Here is an 11,484-nt window from a genome sequence, read left to right as displayed (position 1 = left end):
ATTCCAGTCAAATGATGGTGTTTAATCCAGTTTCTGACTAAAATACCAGTTCCGCCACGCGCCTTTCCATCTGGATGATTCGTGCAATAAAAGGTATAACCCGAAGTGTCAAAATTATATCTATTAGTTAGGTGTGTTTCAGCAAGGAGCATTATGTCAATTTCCTTGTCCTTAAGAAATTTTGACAGCTCTAGTTTGTGGCGAGGAATGCCATTTGCATTCCAGAGAGCTATTTTAAGTAAAGTCATTATCTTGTTTGCTGAGTAGCAAGCAGGTTGAGCAGCGTATTTTGATTTCGCATGAGTTTTTGCATTGTGTTTTGCATGTAAGTCATGAAATTCATCATGCTTTGTTGCATCGACGCTATCATAGCTTCGATATTGGATTGCTTACCATATTGTGCATGGGGATGCTGTTCTTGCGGCGCAACTTGAGGTGCAATTTTTGTAAGGGCACGGTTTTCTAAGCCTGATTTTACGGCACTTGCAAACGAGACGCCATTGACGGTGTTTGATAGAACTGTTGGCGACGTGGCTCTTTTGGCGAAGAAGACGTCAGGATTCGTTTGGGAGGGTACAAAGGCATTCGGTACATTATGAGTACGTATGGAAGCCACGCGTTGGTTGATCCGGTTTTTTAACTCCTTATAGACTGGACAGCCTCTGTAGTTTGCTGTGTGGTTTCCACCGCAGTTACCACATTTTTTTGCACGCGGGTCTTCTTTGTTTGATGTGCAAGTGGCAGAGACATGTAGCTCTCCACAAGCTACGCATACTGAGCGAAGCGTGCAGTAAGACCTAGTATGACCATACTCCTGGCAGTTGGTGCATTGTACAGGGAAATTTCTCTTATATGGTTCTTCCACAGTTATCCTACGATGCAGCAGATATTGTAATTTATAAATTGGATGCACATCGTTTTTGCCCAGAGGTTTGTTTTCAGGCTCGAGCTCAACTTCAAACATAGGTTGAGGGATTTTGTTCCTATTAAAAATATTCACAGCAGCTTTTGTATAGAAACCTTGTTCTTTAAGTGCCTCCAAAACTTCCACAGCTTCAACGCTTGGTTCGATACCTTTAATTACAATTTGTAGACCTTTTGCACTTTTAAGTTGGTATGTATAAAATTTTGTGTTTGTGTCATTCAGGTATTTGGACACTGTTCGAAAATCCTGTTCGGAATAAATTTGTACTTTAGTTTCGCGAATATTTCCCTTAGATAGTGGGATAATATGAAACTTATTACTACCGATTAGCTGTGTGAATTTTTTTACAAGAGCGCTTGGATTCTCTTCTCTTATAAAAATGGGCGGAGGTTTGGCATTAGTAGCTTTTGCAGCACCTTCAGAAATTTGGCTATTCACATCATCGGCATTGTCACTTAGCAGTGCAAATCTATTCGTACTGACTTACTGAGTTGGGGTAAGGCGGTTTATTTTTGTCTTACAGCCCGTTGAATTTTGCGGACTAAGTTTTCTTTTAATTGTAACATAGCGGTCCATTCCAGTCTGTATGGCCGCATTTTTAGTTGTTTCGTTTTTCAACTTTTCTTGCGCTTTACCTCTGTTGCCAGTGCTTGCACTTAAGTTATTTTGTGCTTGTGCAGCAAGAATAGGCCGGGCTGTTGACACCGCTGTGCAGTCGGCAGGTACCGGTGTGTTTGTTGTTGTTGTTGGCGCGATAGAGGTAGTAAAACATGTCACTGTACTAGTTGTTGTTGCCGCTATATTTGGGGATATGTTATCGCTTACCGAATTTGATATAAGCGTTGGGCGTGAAATGTGATACGGCACAGGTGAAGCGCACTCTTCACTCCAAGACATCGGAGTCGTCAATGGTAAGTTTGGAGGACAAGTCCGCTGACCAGAATCTTGAGGGGGTTTGAGGGTGGTCGATGGATTGGGCTTTGCGCTTTCGCTGTCACTCTGTGACCGAATAGAGAAATATGCATTGCTGCGTTGAACTGAAAGCCGGCGCTCATTTTGCTCGCGTTGCTTCTGAGCTCGGATTTCAGCTTGACTCATCGCTTTCTGTTTTCATTTGGTTTTTTTTGTTTATTTTATTTTTTTTGTTTTTGTATTTTTTTGTTTTATTAAATTAGCACAATATTTAATGACTACGGAGCGAACTTAAAAACACGCCCGCACTCTTCGAAACACGTCCGCTTTCTTGACTCATGATATATGACAGTTTATATCTGTCACGTGAACCACGTATATGGTACAACAGCAGATACATTAAAAATCAAAAACACAGTGAAAAGTTCTTGCTATGATGTGCTGTGTTTATTTTTTCTTCGGATAAAATAAGTCAAGTATAAACATGGCTGCAACATAGTTCTCAATTAGTGCTTGATTTTTTTCGGGCCCCTCCCCTAACTTCCAAATTTTTGCCTAGGTTTTAAAAATAGTACCACTAAATGCTTGCTTGATAATTTCGGCCCCCTAACTTTCAAGGTTTTTCATATATATATATACTGTATAACAAATTATACTCCCAACGCTAACAAAATAATTAGTAAATTGATTTAAAAAGTGGATATGTGGATCATCCGGTTCTGTGTCAAGTTATTCTCTCTAACTTCAAAGCACTTCCATTTAAAAAGGGTAAAAACCTGGCTGCAGTCGACAATGAGCAAAAATGGTGCAATTGTTTATTACTTTGTCTTTAGGTTTGTGTCTTTTCTAAGCGTACAACCAAAGTTTTGTATCACAGAACCAATCTGAGATTATTAATAAAACTATAGACCGGTTGGGTGAATAGCCAAGACGTTTACTTCTTAAGTGTGACAAAACAAAACCAAGTAATATATTTAGCATAAATGAATATACCAGCATACAAAATCTGCATACTCAAAATGTTGAATACGTCCTCATATTTATACATACGTATGTATATATATTTTAAGAGAAGATATTTCGCTGCAAAGCAATGATTATAAATTATTAGTTTACCTTACAAAATTGCGGAGGAATATTACAGAGTATACAGAAAAATGTTTATTTTTTTACATTTTTTACTTTGAATAACGTCTGGTCCGGCTATTTGGTTTACTATACAGGTATGTGGACCTATGAATTTAAAAAATACATCAGTGTTTAGTTGAGATATTCGCTTTTGACCACTATTTTTTGTACATTTCCCAGTACTGCAAAACTTTTGACTGTCATTTGTTATGTTACTGCGTGTTCCGGGCGGAGGTCGTGGCGGGACAGGCATGGTGGTAGCCCGGCTGGAGATCGTCGGCCTAGGGGTCTGGTTCTTGCCACTAACTCGCACCCGCAGTCATAAACAAAAAAAGTCATGCCTCTTACCTGGCATGGAAGAAAAATAGACCGAAAACAACAGCGGCAGAAACAGTCCTGTCAGGGGGAGCCGTTCCACCCCATCTGCTAAAAAAAATGCTCAAGCAGCTTTGGACTTCACTCTGGCCCCGGATGCAACCGCGAAGTCCCCTATCCTGACATCCGTTCGTCAATCGATCAGTCCTGTCAGCATCGGCACAACCCAATACGAAGTGGACAATCAATCCCTGCCAGGTTACCTCGAGGGCAACACCCGCACCAACCACAACAAAACTTAGTGTCTCATTCTACTTCCTTCCCTACTTCAAGATGGTTCATAAAAGTAATCGAACACCAATTGCATCATACATATATGTCCTGAGTTTTATTTATTTTTATTTTCTTAATCTTACTAACAAAATCTAATTTATATTCTTAATTGTATATCCATATGTACATATATCTACTATAATACTATAATAGCCCTCCTCTTTTTTTTTTTTTGTTTAAGCTAAAACTTTTCCGCGGCGCGCACTGATAACTTTAACAAACTTCAGCATTCACTCAACTGTGTCGCGCAGCTTCTTCTTTCCCCAATTTATAGCATATGATGATTCCGTTTACCCTGGTAGATGCAATTCGGTCTGCAAACGGTGATCTTACCACCTTAAAGCTGCAGCTCCTACTTTCCCCACCCCCAAGCTAACATTCCACATATTTATACATGTATAAATTCACACTGTTGTTAACAGAAACAGATCGTCCATACTCACACACTCCACCCACATACATACACACACACATGCGCCTAATTAACAGCAGGCTGTTCGTTACACGCTTTATTATTATTATCTTTTCTTTTTTTTGTACGTTTACTTTAGTATTAATTCACTGCAATTAAACATGGTGGAACAATACCAGGTGAAGTAGTCAAAGCAAGAAGGCTGGCTTATTACTTCACCTGTTTATGGCGCCAGGGTTATTACTTTTGATTCATATGATCTCCCAATAAACTTCATACCTTGGGTTGGCGGGATCCCCTCCAAATTTTTGTGGGCTGATGTCTGCTGAAATTAGCTGGTGGTGCGGGATTGTTCTCGCCGTCGAACTGCTCCTGATCCAAACTTGAACACTTTGCGATTCGCTTCAGACCAAAACAACTACATTTATTCTGTTTACACTTAATTTTTTATTTTTTTTCTTTAAGCTAAAACTTTGCCGCGGCGCGCACTGATCAACTTTAACAATCTTCAGAATTTACTCGACTGTGTCGCGCAGCTTCTTCTTTCCCCAATTCGCAATTCGGTCTGCAAACGGTGATCTTACCGCTTTAAAGTTGTGGCTCTTACTTTCCCCACCCTCAAGCTAACATTCCACATATACATGTATAAATTCCCACTGTTGTTAACAGAAACAGATCGTCCATACTCACACACTCCACCCACATACACGCACACACACATGCGCCTAATTAACACCAGGCTGTTCGTTACACGCTCGCATTCGTCGATGGTGCCTACACTATGGAACGAGTGCGCAAAAGATTTCATAATGCAGCCTGACCATATTCCTCTCTAGCGCCGAATGTGTGGCTTCAACCCATGACCTTTTGCCGGTCCCTATTCCTTAGCCTGTTGTCATCTTCTTCACTCTCTCTACGAAAAAATCGTCTTACTTACCTGGTAAAAACTTAGCCTATCACTGGGTAAGGCTTGTAAGGGGGAAAGACACGGTAGAAGGGGTGTATAAGTACATGAATCTGCGAACTTAAGTCGTGTCAATTTGAGTATTGTCAAACTATCATCTTTTGTACACATAAGATGTACACTTTCTACAAATTCTTATCGGACAGAAACCTCTATCACAAATACAGACAAGACAAAACATACACTTAAACCTGGATCCGACATGCTGAGTGTCTATGCTACAAACATGTCTTTCGCATGGTACACGCCTAACTTCTTACCAGAGGTGTCGCCTAGTTCATAAAGCGCTGTGCCAACTATTCGTAATATGACGCACTGAACATTCTTCGGCGCAAATTTAGCATTACAATGGTCCATCAGCGAGCTCTGTCTAAAATTGCGGCGGTACACTAACTGGCCGATTTTAAATTCAATATTTTTCGTCCTAGTATTGTAAACCTTTTCGCTTATGCTATGTGCTCGTTTTAGTTCGTTGAATATCTTATCCCTATTCGCTTGTTACTTTTCTAGACCCAATTCTACAGCGCAGTCAGTGTCCTTGATGGAACCTAATTTCTTAAGCACGTCACACGCCGCGCCGTGTTGCACCATCGGTATTCCGAACACTGCGTAGTATGGAGATACACCTATCGCTGAATGTATCACACTTCTCAAAGCAAATGCCGCATCACTCAAGTGCTGGTCCCAAATTCTTTGACTACTGCCTATATAAGATCTTAGCATTTGAAGAACAGACCTGTTCACGCGCTCGGCAGCATTAGCTTGAGGTGAATAGAATGCTGTCTTTATATGCTTAACTCCGTACTTCTCTAAGAAAGCCTCGAACATGTTGGCAACGAATTGCTGCCCATTGTCTGAATGTAGATATTCCGGGAACCAGAAAACATGGAAAACCTCCCTTTCAAGGAACTTGACTACGTTATCGGCCGTGGCCTGTCGCATGGGTTTAGGAAAGACAAATTTGGAAAAATGGTCAAGACAAACGAACACAAACACATTTCCATCCTTGGTGCGCGGATATGGTCCAATAAAATCGACATATACACGTTGGAAAGGTCGCCCAGTGACTTGTTGTTTACCCATTGGTGGCCTTTTGAAATGGTTTTGGGTCTTATTAACCTTGCACGATTCGCATACTTTTATGGTTCGTTGTACATCCCTGACCATCCCGGGCCAGTAATACTTTTCGCGGATCCTAGCTAACGTTTTGTGGATTTCCCCGTGTCCAGCTGAGGGCGAACTATGAGCAGCTTCCACGAGCCCCATACGCAGCTCCGACGGCACCCAGAGCTCCCAGGCTTGGTCTTCCTGCAATTCATCCCCTCGCCTAAACTGGGTCCGTTTATATACGTAACCGTCCGATATACATAGCTCCGGTAGTTTGTCTTGGCCTTTGTCGATTGTGTCTCTCAGCCTCGTATATTCTTCGGAGTGGAAATAAGGCGAATCGAGGCACACATCGAGTACCCTATCATTGAGCTGTAGTTCTTCGACATCCATCCGCGATAACGAATCTGGAACCACGTTCTGCGCGCCTTTGCGGTGCTGGGTATCGAAGTCGAATGCCTGTAGTTTTAAGCTCCACCCTGCTAAACGTCCGCTGAGGTCCTTTTGTTGCATTAGCCATTTAAGGCTAGCGTGATCCGTGATTATGGTGAATGGTAGACCTTCCACATAGGGTCGGAAACGTTTGACACTTAGCACGGCGGCGTAGCATTCTAGCTCGGTCACGCTATAGTTTCTTTGTGTCTTATTCAATTTGGCTGACATGTACGCTATCGGTCTTTCTTCCCCGTCCGCGTCCAGTTGGAAGAGTAGTCCTCCCACCCCGTCAGTCGATGCGTCACATGGTATGTAAAATCATCTATAGAAGACCGGATGTACGAGTACTGGGGCGGATATAAGGCTTTGTTTCAGTGCCTCAAACGCCTTGATGGCCTCATCGGTCATGTGAAATTTGTTTATTTTGTCCTTGGACAGGCAGTCATGTAACGGCGCAGCAATATTCGCGTAGTTTTGGATGAATCTGCGATACCATCCTGACATGCCCAGGATCCGACGGAGTTGCTTAGGGCTCTTTGGAAGAGGGAAATCTCGTACGGCTGCGACTTTGTTAGAATCCGTTCGAATGCATCCATCTCCCACAACATAACCCAAGTAACGTACCTCACGATAGCAGAATTTACTTTGTGCAAAGTTGATCGACAGCTTCGCATCGCGCAAGCACTAAGCGACCGTTTCCAATAGGCACATATGCGAATCAAAATCTACAGAACACACTAAGAGATCGTCAAGATCACAAAAAAAAATTCACGTAAAGCCGCTGGTATAACTTTGTCCATAAGACGACACATTCGCTGGGCAGCATTGCAGAGTCCAAAGGGCATCACAGTGAATTGGTATAGGGTCCTACCAGGTGCCGTAAAGGCTGTTTTCTCTCTGGATTTCTGTTCTAGCGGAATCTGCCAGAAGGCATCCTTGAGATGAAACGCGTGTTCTGTAGTCGGCTAAGTATGCCGTCTATGTGGGGAAGTGGGTACGCGTCTTTAATCGTACGTTTATTTACTTTTCGCGCATCTAAGCACAGCCTATTCTTGGTTCCCTTAATTACTAGAGAGACGGGAGAGCTCCAGCTGCTGTTGCTCTCCTCTATGACCCCCATCTCTAGCATCCTATCCAGCTCCGCAAATACTAACTTCTGAATAGCAGGTGAAATAGGGTAGTGTCTATGTTTAACGGGTATATTTTCGTTCACAACTTCAATTAGGTGCTCTTCAATATCGGTGCGACCCAAGCCCAGAACGGCGGAGGACGAGAACTGCGTCTTAACTCTTTCAACCCGCCTATTTTGATCTTAAGAGAGAACATGCTGCACCGCTTCAAAAGAGAGATCACCTTCTTTGGCTACGAACTCTGAAACCGCCTTGCTTTTAATGTTCTCATTCACACCTCTGCTTACTACATTCATATCAAACACACGCCAAAAATCTGCACCTAAATACACCTCCTGGGTCAGGGTTGGTACAATGAGGAATTCTAAGACCCTACTTCTCCCATCCCAAACTACGGGAAGTGTTATGACGCCTACTACTGGCGTTTCTTCGCAATTGGCCGTACGAATGTTTTGTCCAGATATCCTCATTATTTCGTTCTCTCGCCCTTCTAATATTTTCGAAGAGCCTTTCCCTAAGCAACTTGCGCAAGCCCCGCAGTCCAGCAAAGCCAGCACGTCATGGCCCCCAATACTTGCTTGTGCGAAGAAGCGGTTATCGCCTTTCACAGTGACAATGGTTGCTATTATTTTTCTTTGTATTCTTTTGAGTTGTTTTTGTTTTTCGCGCATTTTCTTTATCTTTTTGAAATTTCATGTTTTACCTTTTTCCTCTAGCGCTTCCATGAAAATTCGCCTTGTCGCCTCTTCATAATTAATTTTGCGCAAATGTAAACTATGTTCTGCACATCTATTATTGCGTTTCTTATCATCTATACTCTTTAATTCAGTATTGTCTTCGCGCCTTAGTATCTTAATCACACTCTTATTCTCGCCTTCTACTCTGCCGGGTGACTTCTGTTCTGGACAGAGTGCCCGGCCATCTCTGCCAGTGCCCGGTTTCCCGCCCCGGCTTTAAACACACAAAAGGACGAGTCTCCACCATACAAAAAACATTTCATCAAATGGAATGGGGACTTACACGCACTGTGTTTTGCTGATTCAGCCGGGTTTTTGAGGTAGTAATCAACCGGCATTCCGCAAGCAAAACACATCATGAGGTAGAACGGGGATGCACAGAAAACTTGCTTGGGATCATTACTGACATAACTACGAACGGTGGACGAATTACTTACATTGGAGGTTGGATTAAGGGATGTGGGTTTGGGTCTAGACATGTCACGAGCAGAGGTAGTATTAAGCGAGTTCCTACTTCCCCCGGAGTGGTTTCGCCTTCCTTACCTAAAGCGTTAACTTCTATTTCCCTGTCGTTTTTCCATTCTTCCGGATATGCCCTGTCACAACTTTCTATCTCAGGGGAGCCGTCCCACCCCATCTTCTAAAAAAAAAAATGCTCAAGCAGCTTTGGACTTCACTCTGGCTACGGATGCATCCGCGAAGTCCCCTATCCTGACATCCGTTCGTCAGTCGATCAGTCCTGTCAGCATCGTCACAACCCAATACGAAGTGGACCATCCATCCCTGCCAGGTTACCTCGAGGGCAACACCCGCACCGACCACAACAAAACTTAGTGTCTCATTCTACTTTCTTCCCTACTTCAAGATGGTTCATAAAAGTAATCGAACACCAATTGCATCATACATATATTTCCTGGGTTTTATTTATTTTTATTTTCTTAATCTTACTAACAAAATCTAATTTATATTCTTAATTGTATATCCCTATATGTACATATATCGGTACTATATTAGCCCCCCTCTGTTTTTTTTTTTTTATCCAACTCTACTATAAAAAAGAATTAAAGGGGAATCCGACTTGACTACCCTAATAAAGTATCTGCCACTACGCTATATTTCGCTTTATTAAAAGTTACTCCACGAAGGACCTCATCAAAACAAAATAATATATGTATATACGTGTTAATATATGTATATGTTTATGTACACTCGCCTTGCTTTTCCACCGATGTTGGTACCAGCATGCGGAGAAGGAAGCTGAAAATGAATAGGGTGAGAGAAAAAGTCCTACATATACATATGCACGTCATATAAAAGTTGGAAGAGAGGGAGAGCGATCTTCCTTAAAATTGATCTTGTTAAATCTTTTAGCGATTTAGTTCCGGTGAAACTTCAATCGAAATAACGCGCGTCACCGTACTCCAAATAAAGAAATATAGTAAAACGAATTGTGTTAAACAAAATAAACGCGAAAACTAGTGCGGAAAGTGTACAATTCAAATAAAGTGTTTGTGTTTACACCGAAGAAAATAAATTCATAAAAAAGAAAAGAAATAAATTCATGTGCAAAATTTATGGCGTGTAGGTGCGCCGATTAAATAAAAATTCTACAAATTCATAAATTCAAAAAGGGAAAGTAAAATAATATGTTCAAATTTATATGCAGACATATGTATGCGAAATTTAAAAGTGGTTTTTAAGCAAACAAAGCAAACAAAAAAAATATAATAAAAAAATTAAATTATAATACTAATGGACTTAAATCTAACGCGCATTAGAAACACGCTTAGTGCGCGGAACGCGAGTTGGCAATTCGTCGTTTTCTCCCCACGGAAAACCAAGTGGGGCTGTATAGATACGCGATCTTTAGTCCCCAAGTTGTGCTGGCCTTGGAGTCAGGCACTTTAGGGCTTCCGGTGCTCCGCAACCACGTGACGCTCAAACCGGCCCCGGCCCTAATTGTAAACGCAGGTGACACTGGCAGCTGAGTACGTTAGCTAAGTAGCGAGTAAGCAAACGCGGGTTATTCCCTCGTTTCCAATGGCTCTCAGCGGCTCCTGTCGCTGCTGAGCTCAACTTATTCAGCGCGTCCTCTTCTCGTTCCCTCCTTAGCTCTGGAAATCTTCGGTGTTAGCAGTGACTGGTGTTAGTTGCGCCGCGGAACCTTTTTGGTTTCTCCGCCAACACCCATGTAAGCGAACAGCGACTGTAAGCGAACAGCGGTGTCTAATGTTATTCGTGGTTTACATTTGTGTACACGCGCATATGTACATATACATACATATATGCAGATATTTCTGCATATACATACGCTCACGTATCTGCAGATGTACAAACGCAATTTTGGATTTTTGTTATTTTTATTATTATTTTTTCTTTTTTTTTGTACGTTTACTTTAGTATTAATTCACTGTAATTAAACATGGTGGGACAATACCAGGTGAAGTAGTCAAAGCAAGAAGGCTGGTTTATTACTTCACCTGTTTATGGCGCCAGGGTAATTACTTTTGATTCATATGAACTCCCAATAAACTTCGTACCTTGGGTTGGCGGGATCCCCTCCAAATTTTTGTGGGCTGATGTCTGCTGAAATTAGCTGGTGATGCGGGATTGTTCTCGCCGTCGAACTGCTCCTGATTCAAACTTCAACACTTTGCGATTTGCTTCAGACCAAAACCACTACGCGGCGCGCACTGATACCTTTAACAATCTTCAGCATTCACTCGACTGTGTCGGCCAGCTTCTTCTTTCCCCAATTTATAGCATCTGATGATTCCGTTTACCCTGGTAGATGCAATTCGGTCTGCAAACGGTGATCTTACCGCTTTAAAGTTGCGGCTCTTACTTTCCCCACCCTCAAGCGAACATTCCACATATACATGTATAAATTCACACTGTTGTTAACAGAAACAGATCGTCCATACTCACACACTCCACCCACATACATACACATACACATGCGCCTAATTAACAGCAGGCTGTTCGTTACACATTCAACTGGGAGTGTCCCGCGTGCGCTGGGTTTGGGTCCCGTCACGTTAAAACCCTGCCCAATGAAAAAAACACATGCCTCGGATGATAACCCC

At 42.2% G+C, this 11,484-nt stretch overlaps 1 protein-coding gene across 1 annotated transcript; it reads right to left on the bottom strand.

The window, feature by feature from the left end:
* Positions 1-247: 247 nt before the first annotated feature.
* LOC118751941 lies at positions 248-2,023 on the bottom strand. Its single transcript, XM_036486766.1, has 2 exons — positions 1,447-2,023; positions 248-1,074 (listed from the first exon to the last, which is right to left on the bottom strand). The coding sequence occupies exons 1-2, from the start codon at positions 2,021-2,023 to the stop codon at positions 248-250; spliced, it is 1,404 nt and encodes a 467-aa protein (XP_036342659.1).
* Between the last annotated feature and the right edge of the window lie 9,461 nt (positions 2,024-11,484).

This window comes from Rhagoletis pomonella, unplaced genomic scaffold (genome assembly GCF_013731165.1).
Source record: "Rhagoletis pomonella isolate Grant_MI unplaced genomic scaffold, Rhpom_1.0 Rhpom_scaffold_01099, whole genome shotgun sequence".
Lineage (NCBI taxonomy): Eukaryota > Metazoa > Arthropoda > Insecta > Diptera > Tephritidae > Rhagoletis > Rhagoletis pomonella.
This window is presented reverse-complemented; position numbering and strand designations above follow the sequence as displayed.

Excerpts from the sequence above, each read along its gene's own strand:
- LOC118751941 (XM_036486766.1), bottom strand. The coding sequence starts at position 2,023 with ATGAGTCAAGCTGAAATCCGAGCTCAGAAGCAACGCGAGCAAAATGAG. Across the intron at positions 1,075-1,446 it reads TCCGCAAAATTCAACGGGCT|GTATCGAACCAAGCGTTGAA; the intron begins GTAAGACAAAAA and ends TTGTAATTAAAG.